Below are 21,239 nucleotides of genomic sequence, written 5' to 3'. Positions count from 1 at the left end.
TTAAGTTTTTAAATTCTAGTTTAAAATGTTTCTTATGTGCTCGCGAAAGCTTAGTCTGTGTCACGGAGATCGAGTCATAATGTATTGTTAATTATTCCATCGTCATGCAGTCTGCACTTCACTTCGTTTTACATTTCAAGTCAGCATTCTGTTTAGCTGAGCTCACATTTCCATAGAAATCTTTTCTTCTACACGAAATTCTTTCTGAAGGCTAACTAAAGTAATAAAAGCATAACTAAAAGGTTTTCAGAAATGTAATATATAACATTTTATGCCTTTGGAGCATTTTTATGTAAACAAATAAAGCGTCTCCATTTCATCGATCCTTGGAGTAAAAGGCTTTAACACGGCATTGTGTCTCTTAAAAAAGTAGTGATATTAGATTTTAAGCATATAATATTAAACCCAGTCAACGTGTTTCAGTGTTACTTCAAAGATGACAGCATTTTGCCATAAATATAAAAAAGAGCCTAGGGACTAATTGAAAAGAATTATCGTCTCAAAACATTTGCGTTTAACTGAATTCCTTAAATTCTCAGACATTAAAATATTAATTCAAGTGTAACTATATGACATAATGGATATGTATATATATATATATATATATATATATATATATATCCCACTTTCATGGAGTATTTAATTTATTTTATTTCAAAGTGTTTTTCTTGTATCTGCCACAAAGTGTTTTTCTTGTATCTGCCATTAAAGAAGAGAATATAGCAAGAGATTCTGATGTATGGTAAAACATTAAGGGACTCGAGGTATAGAAATGAAAAATTTGGATTTCTAGTTTACATTCTGTACTATAGTTTTCCAAATAAAACATTTCACAGTAATGGGTGTACATTGTCTTCCAAAATATAAAAATAAACATATTTTATTTTTTATGCTTCATCATTAACTCCTTTCTGTTTTAAATTTTATTGTTGATGTATACTAATTTCTACTACTATTACACGTTAGTTGACAAAACATATTTAGCATGGATTTAAAAGTATTATGAGATATATGTGATAAATAAATAATTTAGTAAATACCAAGCAAATATTTAGCTTTATCCATCTCTTATGTAATAAAGGTTTCAATAATTCCTCAAAGTATATTTTTAATTCAAAATAAAGGTTTCAATAATTCTTCAAAATATATTTTTATTCCAAAAGACAATGCTTCTCGAGAACAAAATGTTCATCTATATCTTTCTTTCAACACAAAAGCAGTTCAATGAAAAGAAAGAAAAAAACTTACATATTTAAAATTTTTATAAAATATCATAGATTCTTAGCTACAGACGAGCCTTTTTCGTTGGCTAGTTGTTTAATTTACCCTAAAAATTTCGAATTTTACGAATGTCTGTTGTTATTTTGGATTTCCCTTCATCTTAACCGCATCGCATTTTATTTATCGTAATTTAAATATTTTGGCGATTAGTTTTATTCTCCAAAGGTTTCGCCGGATCGTCAACTTTTGACAATATCTGAATGCGGTCCTAATAACAGAACAGTACCGCTATATTTTCTTGTGTAGACACATCGAAGCCTTTCATTCTATCCTTGAAAATCCTAGGAGGTTCATCATCTCCTCAAATGCAAAAGGAAAGCTACAGTGAGTGAAATACCAAGTATTAAGTGAGCAAGCATACACTGTAAATTCCATTACTACTCGTGTTGATTTTCGTTAACCAAGACATTAACCCAGCAGATGCAACATTCAGGTAATATCCTTCTTGTTTGCTAGAGATAAATGCTTAATACAAGAAAAAATATACAAGTTTTACGTACTCGAGTTCCAGTGCTTTCAGAAGCGTTGGAAGTTTTCGTAATTTAAATTATCATTGCTTTTTGGTCCTTAGAAAGCGCCAAAAGTTGCAGAAAGTTTTCAGCTATTTCTACCTTAATTTAAAACTTTGGCCCCTGAGTTTCGCTTATGGCAGCATAAATCACTTTACTTCATCTAATTGGGATTTCATATGAAACATTTAAATTTAATGAATTTTTTTAGTCCTGTGGAGAATTAGCACTTGTTATGGTCAGTAATATTTATCGGTTATTCGATTTCAAGGAACTGGTACAATAGAACTGTAAACAATAGGTGCAATAGAAGTATTTAAACAATCTTCCTTCTTCCTTATTAAAGTGCTAAGCAACTTCAAGTGCAGAATGTTGATCTACTGAGTCGTATTGCTTTCACACTGTGGATCACATGAACTCATTATTACAATGGACATCGAATATACATCCTAGAATTTTCTTCTTCCGAAATGTTTTCAAAATTTTTATACGTCGTTAAGGCTAATAATATTCACATTTAATTTACATAGCTTAATTTATTTTAGCTGTTGTTCAAAGAATGTATAGCGGTATAAGAGTGTTAAAATAAAATAGTCAAGAAATGAAGAAAATTACTGCCAGTAATGTTAATACAAACAATTCATATTCACTTTTTAGGCTAAGGACTTTTCCATTCCCTTAGAACTCCATTATCTTCCTCATATGGTTTTCAACCACCTATCCAGTGGAAAATACATTATACATGATCTAGCGTAATGCACAATAATAAATTGTTTCACATAATATAGCCAAAGCAATTGTAGGAAGTTCTTAAGCTGGAAATATGCTTCGAAATAAAGCTTAGCTACGCAGACGTATAACTAAAATTTATATGAAACCATCATGAAGTTTCTCGCAGACAAAACGGAAAATTTGTTACAGCATTAAAAAAATAGTGAATTACCAAGCAGTTCAAGGAAGTTTAATTTCCTTTCAAATTAAAAGTCTCTAAATAAATGACTTAATCATGCTCGCTTTTCAGTTAATAGCATTTTGCACAGATTTTCTGGCTACTTACATCCACATCCAAGCAGTTTTTCAACCAATATTCCCGAAGGACTAACAATTTGCTTAACTTATCACAAGCCTTACCCACAACAGGTTACACTTTAGCCCCCCCCCCTTTACAGAAATATCATCAGTCCTCTTACTCACGCCTGAATTTGACTTCAAAACATTTTCTAAAACGCAGCTGAACAGGGTATCAAAAGTAGTTCGTAATGCAGCAGAATGTTGAAAATTCAACTAAAATTTTAATAGCAACTATCTAGTACATTCACGTATCTTCTTTTTATACATTAAGTTAATCTGCATAAGGCTTCTTTCAGAAGTTTGTCTAAATATCATAACTGGTTTAAGCCGAGCTCCGTTGCTAGGTAACCAGACTTACCTACGTCACAAAAACTAATTTATGGGTTTTGGCATAAAGTTAGAAGTTTTCAAACTTATGCGGACTTAGTATAGAAGTCGACCAATTAGAGCGAACGCGCGAAACCTATTGAGCGAGAAAACTGCAGACACAATCTACGCATGCTCAAATTTAGTTTTTCTAATTGCCTCGCAGGTGTGAGCGGAACTTCCGCACGTTAAACCAATGCCTCTATAATATTTATACCACCGTCTGAGTGGAGCTTCTGTTGTTCCAAAGAGACATTTAACTTAATTTTAAAACATACAGCGTTTTATCAGTTTATCTTCTTTCTCTGTAATGCTGAAATATGCTGAAATTATCAAAGGGCATTAATTATAACTCGATCATTTTTCTACAACAGCTTCCTTATTTCAAACTATGAAATCATGTATCTGATACCTCCAAAATACGCTGTCGTATCTTCAGCCCTTTCCTCACATAGTATCCTCTGTACGCAGCTTGAATGATGGTTGCGGCGCAATGAGCAATACATCTCTCTTCCATTATACGCTTTCTTGTAATATAACCTCGGAAAGCTGCTTGGATCTTTGTCGCGGCCTGTTGAGTTTTAGCAACACGGAATTCCTCTGGATCGAAGACAGAAACATCCTATAAATCAAATTAAATGTATTCTGAAACACTTACTAACAACATTCATGATGAATATCAGACTCTTCATTATAATTGCTTTTTATGAATGACATTCATGGCATTAAAGATGAATGGCATTAAAATATAGTATTGAATATATATATCATAGTGCATATGCAAGTTAAGAAAATAAACACACAGATTCAGTTTTATACCTTACTAACATAGTATGTAGTTTGCCTAAAATATTCCACTTCTCTAACTCATAAGAAAATACAAAACCCATGCAGTTGCTCTAGATATACTTTTTTGCAGCAAAAATGAAAACTAAAATTGTATTATTAAATTTCAGCTATCTACATAATTTCAGTTTGCATAAATTGTTATGAGTAACATAAATGTTTTGACATTTTCATTTTATAATGATCTATAAGCAATGTGTCATTGAAACAACCCATGTTTTTATCTAAGCTTAAAACTAATTAAAATATATTTAATACACTTTTGATAAAAAGATGGAAATTTTCAAAAAAGCAGCATGAAAAAGTTTGAGACTTATCTAAAAAACAAAAAACAAAAAAAAAAAAAAAAAAAAAAAAAAAAAAAAAAAAAAAATACTCCTAAAATAATCTGTATGTTGCTCTCTAATGCTTGTATTAGCATTTATCGGATATTTTAATAAAATGTTACAAATGATCAAAAATTTACTACAATATTTTGGGGAATATTTGTCATGTTATAACTTATTTTCTCACACAGTTTCCTTTCGTACATGCACTAGAAAACGATGTAAAGATAAAGCATTTAGTGTTTCAAAAAATGGTATATTTTCAGTAATAATTTTTTAAATGACAAATTTATACGCAGTCTCATTAATTAATTCTTTCAGCTCTAAAAACCATTTCAATGCGTAAGCATTAAGAACTATGCGTAAGCATTAAGAATTAAGAACAATGCGTAAGCATTAAGAACACTTTGCTGCTCTTTGTCCTATATAAAGATGAATTTTATTAGTTAGTTGTTACTGTTAGTTGTTATTTATTTGTTAAATTATTACTTAGTAAGCAACTAATAAGTTTTATAACACAGAAGATACAAATATAAAATTTGTATAAGACCATGTAATCATTTAAATTTGATGGCATAGTTTCATATAATCGTTATGGTTTTTGATATCCTTTAGACATTTTCTGCATTTTGTTGCAGTAGCTATAGCTTGCTTACATTTCAATTAGCCGTTGGAACTAACAGGACATTAATTATACATTGACAAGCCAAAACAGTATGACCATCCTCGGCTGTTGGTCTTAGTGAATTTGATGGACAGATTGCAATGACCCGAAGACTTGGAAAGAGTATCTTCTAAACTGCCCTACTGGTAAGTTGTTCATGATCTGCCGTTGTTGGTATTTATGTAAAAAAAGATAAATGAAGGTGAACGCAGCAGTAATGACCAAGGTTTTGGATGTTCACGCGTCATTTAAGAAAAAGGACGTCGAAGACTGTCCCGCTTAGTACAACAAAATTAGCGCCAGACAGTGACTGAACTGACAGCTCAATACACAATACAGCGCATGTTCAAGTGCTAGCGTTTCGGAACGCACAGTTTAGCGAACACTGTTGAATACGGGACTGATCAGCAGACGTCCCACTCCTGTGCCTCTGTTGACCAAGCGTCATTGTCAACTACGCATACAGTGGGCTGTCGAACTTCGAGACTGGACCAAGGATAAGTGGAAGATAGTTGCCTGATCGGATGAATCACAATTTCCCATTCATCAAATCGATGGTCATGTCAGGATACGCAGTCTTCCAGGCGAACACTTGCTCCCCCCTTGTCCAGTAGGTCATACACAGGCTGCTGATGGCAGTATTATGTTTTGGGGGAAGTTCTCATGAGCGCCACCATTAGTTTGTAGAACAGACCATGAAAGCTGCGCATTGTCTGAACATAACTGCGGATCAATTGCACCCTTACATAGTGTCCGTGTTTCCAACTGGAAATGGAGTCTTCCAGCAAGACAACGCCGCATGTCACAAGGCTCGAATTGTGTTGGAGGTGTTCGGAATAAGGACATAAGGATGAATTCTAGTTAATGTCCTGACCACCTAATTCGCGGGATCTTAATCCGACAAAATTTTCGGATGTCACCGAGCGCCAGCTCAGAACTGACCACCATGTCGGAAAACTTTGTGTCACCGCTGCTTAGATATTTAGCACAATCTGTCTTCAGTCATCTATCACGAACCTGTAACATCTATGCTAAGGCGAATTGCAGCAGTTTTGCAGGCTAAATGTCACGCAATGCATTATTGAGTCGATGGTCATAATGTTTTGTTTCTTCAATTTACTTCAGTTGCTTTGCATTTGTGCGGTGATGGAATATTGCTGCAAACCTTATGGTCTGAATAATTTGCAAAATCTTTTTACTTCCTGCGAACTGCAATTGCATATTTACTTTAAAGCTTATCATTAAAGAACTAATATTTCTCCACTTCTTTCCAAGCTCAAAACAGGTAAATATTTATATTTTCGATTTTTTTTGGCATTAAATTATGTTTGTTTTCTAGATTATTGTTATTATTATTTCAAACCTCGCTGAATAATTTAAAATTTTAAAACTGTTTCACTTTATATTAGACCTTAAGAGATTGCCAGCCTATTAAATAACCACATTGCTCAATTTCGAATCGCCTTACTTCATAAAGCCTTCAGTATCTTCGCTTCTAACTCAGAGATGAAAATAAACTTGCTTCGTAAAATTAAAAATACATTCTGTCTAATAATCAATAAAATAAAAATATGTTTCTCTATCGCTGAGGATATCAACGTTTACGGATGCCTTAAGTATACTCATAAACATAAATAAAGGAACACGAATAATGATCGTGGTGTAACAAAAGATCTTCTGAATTCATAGCGTGTATGGAAAATGTGCTGAACTACGGGTTTTCATACGCTTTAATAAAAATTAACTGACAGAAATAGGCTGCTCAAACGTAAACAACGATAATTCAGTTCACTAACTATAAAACATCGAATCCCCAACTACTTCATATCATTTAACAATACAGAACTAATAGCTGTGGTGAATAGTGTTAGCAGTGGGATCAGTATGTTTAGCTAGTTTAAATACAAATGCAAATGATTTGTTTTCTTTTACTCATATACTTTAAATATAAATTAAAATGATCTGTTTTCATTTGCTGCTCTTTTTATATTTATAACCGAGTTTATAGAGCTCCATGCAAAGCCACTGTTTTAGAAATCAAACTATTTTTAAATTTATATCCTCTTAATTTTATTGACCCACTAAACGGGCTTTGTATAAACGAAAGTATTAATCTTCCAGTATTTCTATGCATTAAACGTATACAAGCATTAATAAACATTCATAATATTGGCTCCATTCCTTGAGAAAATAGGTCTACATTATAAAATTAGCAAATAAATAACCTTGTGTTTGGCGTAGATTTAATTAAGAGCTCAATCAGTTTCAAAAGCAAATAGGTACAGATCTCTCTTCACCTGTAGCGAAGAAATCTGCAAGATTGGAGAAAATGCTCGTGCTGTAACAAAACATCCCATGAATGCTCTTTCGTTTTTCCTGATGAAGAGGGACCTGTACCTATTTACCCTTGAATTCGACTGAGTTCTTGACTAAATCTACGCCAAACACAAGGTTGTTCCTTTGCAAACTTTATGTTTCACTTTGGCGTGTTTCTCTTCTATTTTGAGGATTCCTCATGCACAGATATATGCGCTTCAACTTAGAAGTATGCCATCTCAAACACACATATATAATTTTCATCAAAAAGATCTCTTTTTCAATATAGTACCCAGGTATCAGGGATTCGCTAATTCTGCCTATAATGAACTATAACGAATAATGCCTCTATGATCAGTGTCGGTTAACAGTGCTGTTCGCTGTATCTCTGGGTTCGGATTCGAATCCTGGGGATGGCTTTGATGCTTGTAAGTGCATATTGTCCTTCATGCACAGGAACACTTAAAATACACATTGAGCTAAAATTCCTCTTAGAGTAGTTTGATGGTATGAGAAGAGGTGTCGGATATCCTTAAAACCGTCATTCGAAGAATTCTCTTTCAGAATTATGATGGGATTTTGAAAAGTGGTATTGTTGCCTATAATGTCCCTAAAGTTCCTGTCAACTATAGACACAATCCAGTACTCCTCACCTGTATAAAATTATTGCGTTTGATCTGATTTTACTGTCAGACCAGTGAGATAAGGATACTCACTTAACAACATAAAGGATATGCCTATTAATATATTTCAGCTAGTAATCTGGGAAGATTACCGTACTCAGTTGCCTTTCACAGCATTTCACAAAATTGCGTGTTCAGTTTAACCACACTGTACTGGGAAAGAAGGGGTGTATGAAATGTATTTTTCTTAAAAAAGGAAGTTGTTTTAATCGTTATAAACCTCGTACATATTTACGCATTCTAATACTTGGTTGTTTAATTTTAAAGAACTCTAATAAAAAATTACTTAAATCTGTGAGATTATGTTTCTCTCTTCACAGTGCAGAGGGTTCGTATAATAGTTTAAATTCCGTGTATTTTTTATGAAAAGTGTCACGTGCCTGAATTGTCGCCGTGGAAAACATTTCGTTACTTTATTCATTTCTCAAATCGGAACTACGATTCTAACTAAATTTCTAAGTAATTGTGAAATTGATAATTAAGCGCAGATATTTTATTATTAATTTATCTAACTTAAAACTCTGAAACTATTTCTTTTTTACATTTAAATAATACATTAATAAAGTCGAAAGATATCTTAATGGTATCACTTGCTTAACAATAAATAGTCGAACATATGTGCAGCCATTTTATTTATTTTACTCGCTTCCATTGCCGAATGCATAGTAAAATGTTACATTTAATTTAAACTACTTATTTATGTAAAACAAATTAAAGAACACAGACCATAATTGCATATAATTTGCTTTCCACAAAAGATGCATATTTTTTTATATGTTTCTATTGATGAAAAAATTGTACTTAAAAGTAAAAGACGTAAAAAAATATAAATGATTGGTTACAAATATAGCTGCATCATAGCTTATGAACACTGGATATTCCTACCATTAAGCATTCGCCCACAACCGCCGGAGCAGTAACGTCGCTGAACGCTGGTAGTTAAACTCTTGAGATCAAATTCCAGCCAATGAGCTAGTGGTATGGTGGGTTTTCGTGCTTTTCTCCATGTGTCCTTAAAAGGTCCATCCCTTTCCATAGGTTACTAACGCTCGATATGCTTTACCGTAATAAATTAACCTATCCCAACCATTAGCCATGTTACCGAAAGTGTCCATTCGGTTTAATTTGAGATATTTAGCTGCTTTGTTAAATTCTCTCAAATATACTTACTCTCTATTCAGATTTTTGTTTAATGAAGGAATGAATATATTACGAAATTTATAACTAAGTTCTTTCTTTATTTTACCTCTCACTCATTCGTAATTCAGTTTCACCTTATTAATTAAGATTATTATATTTAACTCAAGATTTCAGTTACTGTACAAAAAGTTTTAAGTGCAACATAAATTATAAGAATAAAAGATGAGCACACTCACCCACAACACCATAGGCTCTCCACCGAAAAGAAACTTCCTTGGAGTTACCCCGTACTCAGAGAAAAGCTTTTCTTGGCCACAGGTTTTCGCAGCAATGTAGCTGCAAAAGAGAAAACATTTTAAAAGCATATTCCTTTCAACATACACTGTTCAATCTAAAGAGACATGACGTTTTCTACTATGAAATATTTATTCTTATATGTTGTTTATTCATAGGAAAAACACTAAATTTTTCAAGCAAAACTCTTTGTCGTCTTGCTCGCTTTCATACATATTTAATCTCAACTCGGCAACAGAGAACCACTTTATCACATCTAAAAACCACCTCTTCAGCTACACATATTTACGAGTAGAGCTACACATATTTCTGTCTCTCCTATTATGCAGCTACACATTTTTCTGTCCTATCTTATTTGCTAAAATGATTTTTTAATCAGCAGACAAATAGGCTCTGTATCAAGTAAAAATATTACTGTTAAGTTGTTTGATAGCTCTATTTTATTGAAATATGTTAATTAATTGTTTAGTTACCGAAGAAATTAAACTCATCCCGATTCAAATTTGATGATCATTTTTGAGCTACCGAGTCTTCTGACCAGTGTTTCTTAGATTCTGTTAAAATAATGATATGAATATGAAGATTTATCTAGGTAGATTGACTAAGTACGTGCACTCTTTACGACCTTACATTAATTAATCTTTAGTTAGGGATAAAAATATATTGATTTTACGTGAACTATTATTTGGTTCATTAAGGCAACAATCCAGAGAATATGGTATCTTGCTTCTACATTTAAAGAAATGAAGTTTGCAGCCAACATTATGTCCGAATGTCATCAACAGTGGCTAAAGACAATCATATATTCTTGCGTGAATTGAATGCAATTGTGATTAGGATTAGAAACAAAAGTATTGCATCATAAACCGTTTATACAATTATTGTTTATGCTCCAGCAGCTGCTATAAGCAATATCTGAGGTAAAAAGCTCTTAATCATGGTAACATAATTTCTCCCTGAAGGTATGATTCAAAGCTGAGAGTTATCTTCCAAGTAATCTTAATTTCAATCAACCAGTTTTTGAAAAACTATACTAATTTAAATCGCTTCTAAATTTCAGCTTACTGCTTTCTCTATCTCTGAATATTATAATGGGCAAAAGTAATTGCAGTTGTAAGCCTAGATATAAAAGCGTTTTGTGTGAAACGCTTTTCATTCTTCACATAAGAATGAAAAAAATGAATTACATACGTATTTTATTGCACGCGTTTTGACTGGATAGCATGCACTCGCACAGTTCAGTATTTAGAATTAAAAAATATTCAGTAAGAGCGTAACAACATAATCGACCATGACTCCTAACTATTCGTTCATTGTTCAGTGCTTTACGATGTTTGCTGGCAAACTAAAAGTCCATTCCATTAATTTCTTCTTATCAAACCAACAGCTTAAATTAAGATAAAAAATAATCTTAGTCTGGTAATTATTATGCCGAAAAACGTAATGCATTTGAAACGAGAATCTGCCATTGCCTCATTTTTACGAAAGTAAGTTGTTTTACTTCCTTTTACAGCCTTTTAATCAAACTCCTATTATCCAAACCACATGGGATTAACGTCCATCTGAGTATTCAAAAGATCTAGATTACCTGTACACCTAAACATTAATTACCGTAATGTATCAGACAGAACCTTTTCCGACTTTAATATTTTATTTGAACAATGAATATGTTTTTGAAAAACTACAAATGAACCTTAAAGAAGGTGCATCACAGTTTAAACTTATGAGAGGATAAAATGATACTTTATCTACAATTGCACATACAGAAACAAAGGCGATTGTGAAATATGTGCTTCGAAAGTCTAGCAAAAAGGAACTGATACCAGTTACTTAATCTTGTAAGACAAAAAAATGTAGTGCAGGGAGAGGGTTTAGTTTGGTTTATGTGGTGACGTCAAAGCCTCGAGAGCCATCTGCCTAAAAGAAGGGACGCGTTCGTGGAGGACTTTCTAAGAGAAACTTGGTCGTATACACGTTACACATAGAAAAACCACGAAAACGCACATGCAACCAGCCCATTCGCGAGATTCGAACCTCAGATCGAACTACCAGCGATCAGCAACTTTACCATTTGGCCGCTTTTGGGCCTGCATAGTGAGGGAATTTACAATACACAATCAAGTTCACTTTGTCTGTAAAAGAAGCACATGTTGTAATTGCATGTATCAAGCGAAATTCACACAAATACAATGTGCAGTTCTTTTTACGTTAATACTATAAGGATATATATTTATCGAACATTGTAATCACATACACAAGGTGAGTTATATAAATAGAATTATTAGCTTTTTAAAAGCCGTACTCTATGATCTTTTCATGTTACTTAAATCAATGAAAACATTAAAAAGTACTATTTAATTAATTAGAAACTTAGATTTAGTTAGCTTTGAAAAAGAGCAAGGAATTGGGTGAACTAGACTTATAAAGTCCGGTAACTGTACTTTTACCGCACTCTTACAATACATAGAACTTATAGCTCCAGTTCTAACGCAAAATTGAAGGAAAGCAAAAAGAACTAATAAAACTGTGATATATTCCATGAATAAACACATTCGCAAAAAAGTTTGATGTAAAATTCTTTTTTTTAATTTAGACATTAGAAGCACGGGGAAATATGGAAGGTGAAGATATTCGGATTACATTTTTGTAAAAGTATTCTGGCCGAACGGTCAAAAAATTATAATCGTTAGTAATTTGCTTATTCTGAGACTAACCTCGTATGTTGATGCAAAGTTTCAACGTTATTTTTATTTCGCTTGCACACAATAATCCATGCTGACAGAAAATGTTATATATTTCCTGAGAATTGAATTGGTCTTTTATACTAGGTCTTTAACTCCTAAATAACGAATTCGATGAAAAGCAGAAGAAATAATCTCCTATTTGCAACCTAAGAAGAATCTGAGGAACTGTACAAACTAACAGTTCCTGATGTTTTCTATTGCAAAAATGAGAAAATGTTTCAGAGCTTTTAATAAAAAGACAAAAAAGATTACATTTTTTTCAATAACCAAGGTTCTTCTTAATCATTTGAAACTGGCATCAAATGATTAAACAGAACTTAGTATATTATTATGTATTATTCAGCATCAAGAGTTTAAATTGTATGCTAAGTCATTCACACACAAATTATCAATATTCCGGAGATATTACGTCAAGATTACGATTTTGTAACAAACCCCATTCTAAATCTCCTGTTTGAGAGAAATTAAAACTTTCAAGTCTTGACATTCATACAAATATCTTCAACAATTTTTTAATTGTATCACCTTCAGAATTGCGTCACATATCAAACTATTATAATTTAATCACAGAATTGCATCTGCTGTCAGCAAATATTACCGATCTCAATTTCAATCTGCATTTAGAGAACAGAATAACTTTAAATACGGAAATTAATTCAGACTAGATCAAATTGCATATTTTTATTTAAGGAATTTACAGGAATGCTTCACTATGTATGTAACATTAATAAGAGAAAGAACACAGTCTTGAATGTTATGCTTTTGTTTCAAACAATACTTCTCACTTTAAAGTAGAATAAATGAATATATTTAACACCAACTAGATTTATTCAACACTGGCATTTTAGGATGCGTCCTTGACGATGAAATAGAAAACGTGAATATCTAGCTGCCTTTCTAGGAATAAGAGAAGAAAATAGAATTAAAAATTTCTAAAAGGTTATAAACATGTCTGATGGCAGAAAACTGCATAAATTTATGTTATTATTTATAAAATCATTGTTCCTTTTTTTCAGTAGCCAAAAACATATTTCTTTAATGCAAAAACATTTCAGTGCTGGCGAAGATGAGGGAATTATATCTGATCTACCACGAAATCGATAGAGTTTTATTTAAAATCTAAGCCAAAATAAAGTTGCTTTCTCTGTCTAAATATAAATTTTTCATTTTCATTTCGCATGTTTCTCTTCCAGTTTGAAATAAGATTTGTATCAGACTAAAATATAATTTTCAGAAAAAATCTAATTCTAGAAAATTATTCTGCAGATTAAATAAAGATTTTGATCAAATATAAAATAACTTCTATAACAAAATTTGTGCGCTGAAAATTTTAAAATTTATGAACACTAAAAAAATTTAAACTCGATAGATTAAAAAAATTATCTAATACGTATACCACTGGATTTCCTTCTACGGCATCTTACATTTTACACATCTTTTGTTGAATTTCACTTAAACTTATTTCCTCGAATTTCATTAGAGATATATTTCTCATTCAATCAATTCAGTTCTCACTTCGCAGCAAGGCAAAAATACATAAAAACCTCAAAACCTTTTCATTAAAAATTGTTAAATACAGAAAAAGCAAAAACACAAAATGCAATTAAAAATAGTGAAAAAAAAAACAATTTGCCGCTTAAACTTTTAAATTGTTGATATTTCTACAACTATTGCTATGCATACTAATTAAAAGCTTAAAAACAATACCTGGAACATAAGACAAACATAACTGAATCAACTTTAAAGAAAAAAAAATTACAATTTACCACCATATAACATTAAAAACATATTGCTCATAGATCCTGATATGAGAGTAGAAATATATATATAGATATTATATATGTTTGGTGGGACCGATTGCAATGAAAAAGTGAGATGCACAGCTAGATGTTATAGCAGTTCCATACAATGCTGTCGGATCAGCGAGTCATGATTAGACAGCATCTGCCAAGTGGAAACAAATACCGTAAGGCTTACTATAGTTAAGGGCGGCAGTCCACTTGAGCAGCGTTCAGAAGTCCCATACATAAATATTCAACGTTCTACGGCTTCTCGTTTTTTTGAGTCATGCGAGATATATATATACATGCGAAAGTACGTACAGAGGTCCCAAAAATATCTTTTCTAAATCCATTTTACAATCCGTTTTGAAAACAAGATTCCTTTTCTCTGTCCATACGTAAATAGATGTCATGCATAAACATCACTTAAGTCGATACGCGAGCCGTCAAAATGGATATTTTCGTTAAAATATAATACCCGAAATTTTACGCTATTACAGTAATTTTTACTTCGCACAAGGAAATAAAAGTGATTCAAATCTCCTTTACTCAAATTTGGATTATTTTACAATAATATTAAGTTAAAAATTAGAAAGCAGGGAAACTTGACTATTTCAGATTTTACTAGCAAGGCATGAGCATAAGCAAATTCAATAGAAAGAAATCTGCGATAGGAAATGTAAATTTCTTTCAGTAAGGCGCAATAAGTATGAAGGAAATTAGCAGATACACGCAATTTAAATTAATTAATGAAAAATCTAAAAATATCTCTTGCAGGCGAGTGCCATTGTGACAGATTTCTCTGAATGAAACTCACTTCTGTTTGAATAGTGGAAAACTGATCTACTCTTCTCTTCAGCCTGTTCAGTATTTCTCAATACCTCTTTAACGGGAAACTTTTGTAAAAATTTAAACTCAATTTGTTTAGTCTAGACACTAATCTAACCGTCGTAGACTGCCGAAGGAATAAGTTCCCATTTCAAATCTAGAATGCTAAAGTTAAAAAAAAAAAAAAAAAAAAAAAAAAAAAAAATATTGGTTGTCTTTTTAACTCGAAGTTAAAGGAAACTAAAGTGTCAACAAATTTAATTTCTGCTTTTTAAGAAATGTGCAGGCAAATTATTTGCATGTCGCAATATAAAGCCTAATAACCTCTTGCCGCGACCCTGATAATCAATTCCTTTAGTTATTTAAATTCCCTGAAGTCGGATTTTCTAGTGAAGTATATGAAACCCTGAATGCGCAGAAACATTGTAAGAAATAACGCATTAATTAAAACAAACCCTACATATCGAACTTTTAGTTTATATGTATGCAAACTGCTGTCATTAAATTACATTTAAACGCAGACGAAAGAGGATATAAAGGGTGAGAAATTTTGAAATCTAGCTGCATGTTAATGCTACGTTAAAAGCTTGTTTGCTTCTTTTAATAACGGGAACATGTTTAGTGTAATCAGTGACACTTGATTTTAGGTTTCAAAAATAAAACAGAGATAATAACAAAAAAAATTGTTTCCTATTTAAATGTGTAATAAAACTCCTTTTACGATGACCAAATATGTAGTTTAACTATTATGTTTACTATTAAATGTAGCTACGCTAAATTTTATATGTAAAATGATGCCCCAGGAATTGAAGATTAATTTTAAATTTGTGAAGCAAGAAAAATTTGGGAAAGGCCGAGCTATAAGTAAAATCCAATTAGGAAGCTTAATACTGTATCTGAAATCTTGTCCATTTTTATCTCCGTAATTAACAATTTGGACCAAAAATTCACTGTAAAAATGTAAAATTTTTAGCGAAGCAAAGATGCATTAAAGATAAAGGCCAGTCTAAATTTAAATCAGATACATTTGAATAAATTGCATTTGCATGGAAAGTATTTTAAACTACTTAACTGTAATTAATTGCTTTTCTTATGTAGAAACAATACATAACGTAAAGCAGAAGCTGACTTCAGCATAGGTTCTAAACTGCTATTGTAAGCTAAGGACTTTTCAACCAGAATAATTTATAGAGAACGGATTTTACTTCCTTTGTAAGCGTATGCAAATCACATAATACCTAGACGTACGATAATCGCTAACATTTGAATTATTTCACTGTTCGAATTACATCTGACGGTCATGCGTGTTAATGAGAAGCTTAAATCACTGTTTCCCATGAGAATTAAGTTAATTATTTCACTTCCCATTAAAAGCAATTATTTCTGCTCCATACAACTGAGATTCAACTAGACGTTCTTTCGAAAATAATCATTTTAATGCATATTTGAGAGCATTTACGAAATTAATTATATACTGAGTGAAATGTTTGAGTGGATTTAACAACATCATTTTAAATATTATAATGATAATGAGATAAAGAATTTTGCTTCTGAATCCTCAAATCCAGAGAGAAAATTAAACCCAAATTAACCTTTCAGCATTCCAATAAGTTAAAAACTTTGTTTGGATTTTCAGAAATTGGAAATCCACCTCAAAATAATAATTTGCGTTAAGTGAATTTATGCCAGGTGCATAAATTAAAAAAGTGTATTGTACAATTATCTGTAGGTAGTTGAAGTCCTTTGTCAAACATAAATACAAATATTCGGGTACCAGTGTAAATTAGGTGACAAAATGTTATTTTTGTTTAAATTAAAATTAAGAATCTTTCACTTCTAAATCCCATACAGAGAATATAATCCTTTGTATAGGAGAATTCTCTGCAAGACAAGAATATAATTTTGTCCTCGTATCCTAAGTTTCAGGGTAGGCTTTGTTTTAAAGGCCTGTGTGAAAAAATGAGCTACTAGAAACTTCTTGAAAGTTCTACGTATTTATGAAAATACATAAAAATGTGTCAATACTGTTTATATATATATACTATACTTTAGTATACTGCTGTTTAGCATTTGACAATGCACGTGTATTGATATTATAGAGAGCTACTGGGCACACAAAAGAATATAGTCAAATTGTTTCTTCATATTCAGACCTGGAAGTTGTCAAAAACCTATATATTTTTGTGGAATGAAAAATGCAAGATGAGTAGAAGTTCAGCAAACGTACATTCTAATTTAGGCAGAATAATAATGAAAAATACATTCTTAATTACATTAGCGTTGAAAATTTGATAAAAGTAATGATCTAGATTCGCCTTAGCTAACTTTTAAACAAAGAATATTTGCCCACATAATATGGACACAGGAATTATTCCCGTTACAAATACTCCCACTGAAATTATTTACATTTAAAATTTTCACACAGAAAGCATTTATATAAAACACATTTAAGCAGAAAATCTAGACCAAGAATACAAATCTTCTATTATTTAAACAATTAAAACGTAAGGAAAAATATTTATTTGACATTTATACAGCCCTGATCATTCTTGAACGATTGTGTGAATAAAGCTGCATTATACTTACGTTAGAAAAACCATTTGCTTCAGTCTACCCTATTATCCTTATTTGCATTAGCCTACCCAGAACAGTAAATATTTTTCAAATTGTCATTTCCTCTTAAAGTTTGATACAATATTTCATTTTCGTTTTTGTATTTATGTTATATTTTGTGAATTTTGACTGTGCAAATATTTCTGTAGAAATCTTTTATGTATAAATATCCATTAGATAAATACTCCTTGTATAAATTTTCTGGCTTTAAATTACCTTGAGACGAAATTAAATTTATTACAAGTTATATTAGGCAAATGCATCATAAGGTATTTTCTTCCTCCTTTCTGCATGCCTTTGTGGTGTAACGGTAGCACACTTGACTCGTATACGAGAGGTTCAGGTTCGAATCCCGGCGAGGGCATTGCTCATTTTTCATGTCTCCTGCTTAGAACTAAACTAATTTCTTTACAGTATTACTAAAATATGTGTATAAATATATATAATATTTTTATAAATTTTTAGCTTGTTACATATATTCTCAGCCTTTTAAAAATTCTAAAGATTTCTTTAGTATACTGTTACGAAAAAAGTACTGATTGTTCTAATCTATGTACTGATTGTTCTTAAAATTGAATAGCTAGGTACTGATTTTTAGTAATGAGAAACATTGTTCACAGTGATCTTCAGCCGTAGTTATATGAGTTCTTTGTCCACAGTATATGCTTCATACATCACATGTAGCCAAGTAACATGACTAATTACCTACATTAAGTTGGTGGCAGCAACCGAAATCTCTACCAAATATATTAAAGCGAAACGTGAATCAATATTATATATGCTAGCAAGAGACTTTGAGGAATAGGAATTTCAACGATAGTGAAATTTATGCTTTCAGGAGCTGGTATTATTTTTATATGTTTCATTGCTTAGAAACGTATTAAAATATGTTCAACATTCGAAGACTGAGTTTGACACAGGAAAACATTAAAGAGATAGTTTAGTGTTTTTCAAGTTATTAAAATGTTTCTTGAGTCTACATCAAACTTCTGAACTAAACAGGTGGAAGATAATTCATGAACAAGAGCTGGCCATGTTCCACCTTTGTACTAGCTGACTAAAGAAGGGAAAGCAGATACGAAAAATTAAGAACTTTTCTGACATACGTTGTTATGCTTCATGGATTATAGGTCTGGGAGCATGCAAATCTCGTATTCTCCGAATGACGACACAATTTATTTCCAAACGGACACAGAGCTGTATATACTTTCATTTGACCGACATAGGTTTTTCTGTTAATATTCACATTTGCGTTACATAATCAGGGTAAAAGAACTGGACATAAAATTAATTCTGTATTTTATGAGTTTCATTCCGCATTAAGCTGTGTTCTTGAACAACGCTCTAATGAATATTCGTTTTATTTAGGATACATAGGGTGAAATCAAATAGAATAACTTCGTATTTATGAAATATTTTCCACTAAATAAAATCCAGTTCAAAAAGCATTTCAGGTTTAAAACCTTTAGCTTTCTTATTTTAGTTTCATCTTTAAATACAAACGTTAACGCAAAATCAAATGTAGACGATTGCGAATTATAAAATATTAAATAATTTTAAAATTATCGTTATATTTGATGCAGCTGGTAGTGGATGCATGAAACCTGAGTCAGAAATGTCATGATCGAAACATGTTATATATCTTTACAAATGTGTTTCGATAACGGTATTAATACTATATACATTACTAATAGATCAGCATAATGTTATCACGATGCACAGAATTTTTTCACCTCGTTATGCTAATGCGCAGCGTAGTATTAAACCAAATGGTGCTAAATTATTTTTATTTTTAATTTAATGAAAAACATAATAACTGAGCTCAGATTTTTGAAAGAAACAAATATCTCCTATGTGTATAGTTAGTTACAACAAAATATATTTTCCTTTTCGGCGTAACTATTTAAAGAGGAAGTTAATACGCACTTATATAGGGAGGGAGAAGTGATTTGAATTTTACAAAGACGAAACAGTTTTAAATTGTTAATATTTTGTAGGATATTAAGGAAGAACTTTCGAACATACTCTGAGAAATATTATAAAATTGACACTTTTTCCTTCACTGTTTTTCAGGAGAGGCGAACAGTGTCTGCATTCGTTATTTCAGTCCGAAGGACTTCACTGCAAGATAAATTCAGCAGGACATGTTGCGGATGTGAGGAAAGGAGCTTCAGCATTTGAAATGCTTAAATGTTAAGTCGCCGTCTTCAAATGTGGACGCGATAGCATTTTTAAGTTTACCCTGAAGGACATTTAGGCACAATACACGAAATTTCCAGTGCTGTGCTGGTTATGATCACAAATGATTGTATAATTACTCTGAAAAAATTCAAGAGAATTTTTGAAGATCTTCGTAAACGTCTGCCACTAAACATCCGTCAAGAAATGTCTATGAAGAAAATGTCGGCTGTACTGGTCTCTAGAAATTTTACCCTCGAAAAACAAAGAAATGAAGAGTTGGCTGATTTTGAGATGAAAGGCTCTGCTGCCGATGGGAAATGCCCAACCAGTGGTATACTGATTAACGCAATAGTTCAATCTGTTTTGGGATCTATCATAGGTGAACGGATTGATTCCACGGTTGATGTCTGTGGTTTCTCCATACGTAACGTGAGCCTAGGCCAGTTTCTATCGCAGTGTCCTCCACGAAGCAACCTTCATTTTGTGCAAGTAGATGGTTTGTCATATTCAAAAATACCTAACCTAACCTTCGTGGTTTGCTATATTAAAATATATATAACCTCACCTAACGTAAGCGAAGGGGAATAGCATCCATATCTGACACAAACTAAAATAGTTTTAGAGATATGGTTTGGTTTGATAGATCATGTCAAAGCACATTACGGCTAGCTGCCTCACGGCAGGGTTGCCTTCGGGGAGGATTTTCGAGGAAACTTGCTTGTGTACACGTTACACAAGGTATGTCATGGAGGAAAACAGACCACAGAAAACTGAGAAGTCATCTTGCATCAAAACAATATACCTCCTCACTCTGTGCCGCAAGTGAAAACGCTGCGTTGGTCGACTGTGATTTCATCTTAGTTTTCACTTCCCATTCCTTTTATTCTTCAAATCTGCCCGTCAGATTTTTATGTACTCTCACTCTCATATGAAGAATTCACTTCCAGGATGTCCGTCAAAACGGTCCTATAGTAATGGGAAGCTCAGGCCTATTAATAATGATTCAGGATAAAATGTTGTAGTTTTCTGGGCCACATTGTGCATTGATATGGGTAATGATTATGTAACGAAATCATAATGAGAGACTGTAACTCAAACATCTGCTTCATTGTGAGGCTCAAAACCTTTCACCCTTCCCTCGTACATTCCAGGTATGAGGTTAGGTTAGAAGCAATGCATATTTTAGACAAAATATTAAGGATAAACTTCCTTTTTTTGTTTGTTATGCAGATTCTTTATTACAATTTTTGACATTATTTTTCATTTGCCGTTGAAATGCATTTAGATCGTTTCTACTGAAATAAACTAGAAACATAAGCGTAAATTGTGCCAACTTTAAACTTCGTGATATCCTACATACTTCAACGTCACTGAATTATGGATCTACTTAATGATTTTTCTTCGGTACTCAAGATTAAACGTTTTGACAGCAGTTGATAATAGTACTCTTTCTATCAGGGATTAAACATATGAATGTTCATTCTTACCATGTGGCATTGAGTAGCGCCACTCTGATCTCAGGTATTCTCATAATACCAGGCAGCACCGGAGGATAGTAACAAGCCAATATCTCTTCCATATTCATTAGAGGGAAAC

General features: G+C 32.2%; 1 protein-coding gene across 1 annotated transcript in view; it reads right to left on the bottom strand.

Annotated features, from left to right (window-relative positions):
* Positions 1 to 9,560, bottom strand: part of LOC118202750 (beta-scruin-like) — a 57,278-nt gene extending 47,718 nt beyond the window's left edge. Inside the window, exons 1-2 of the mRNA XM_035374945.2 lie at positions 9,439 to 9,560; positions 3,640 to 3,849 (exon numbers count right to left, since the gene is read on the bottom strand). Coding sequence (XP_035230836.2) covers positions 3,640 to 3,849; positions 9,439 to 9,450 — 222 coding nt within the window. The 5' untranslated portion in view covers positions 9,451 to 9,560. The remainder of the gene's footprint in view (positions 1 to 3,639; positions 3,850 to 9,438) is intronic.
* Between the last annotated feature and the right edge of the window lie 11,679 nt (positions 9,561 to 21,239).

This window comes from Stegodyphus dumicola, chromosome 2 (genome assembly GCF_044657685.1).
Source record: "Stegodyphus dumicola isolate Sdum_Otavi_A_Nest chromosome 2, ASM4465768v1".
Classification (NCBI taxonomy): Eukaryota; Metazoa; Arthropoda; class Arachnida; order Araneae; family Eresidae; genus Stegodyphus; species Stegodyphus dumicola.
Note: the sequence above shows the minus strand (reverse complement) of the source record. Positions and strands in the feature narration are given on the sequence as shown.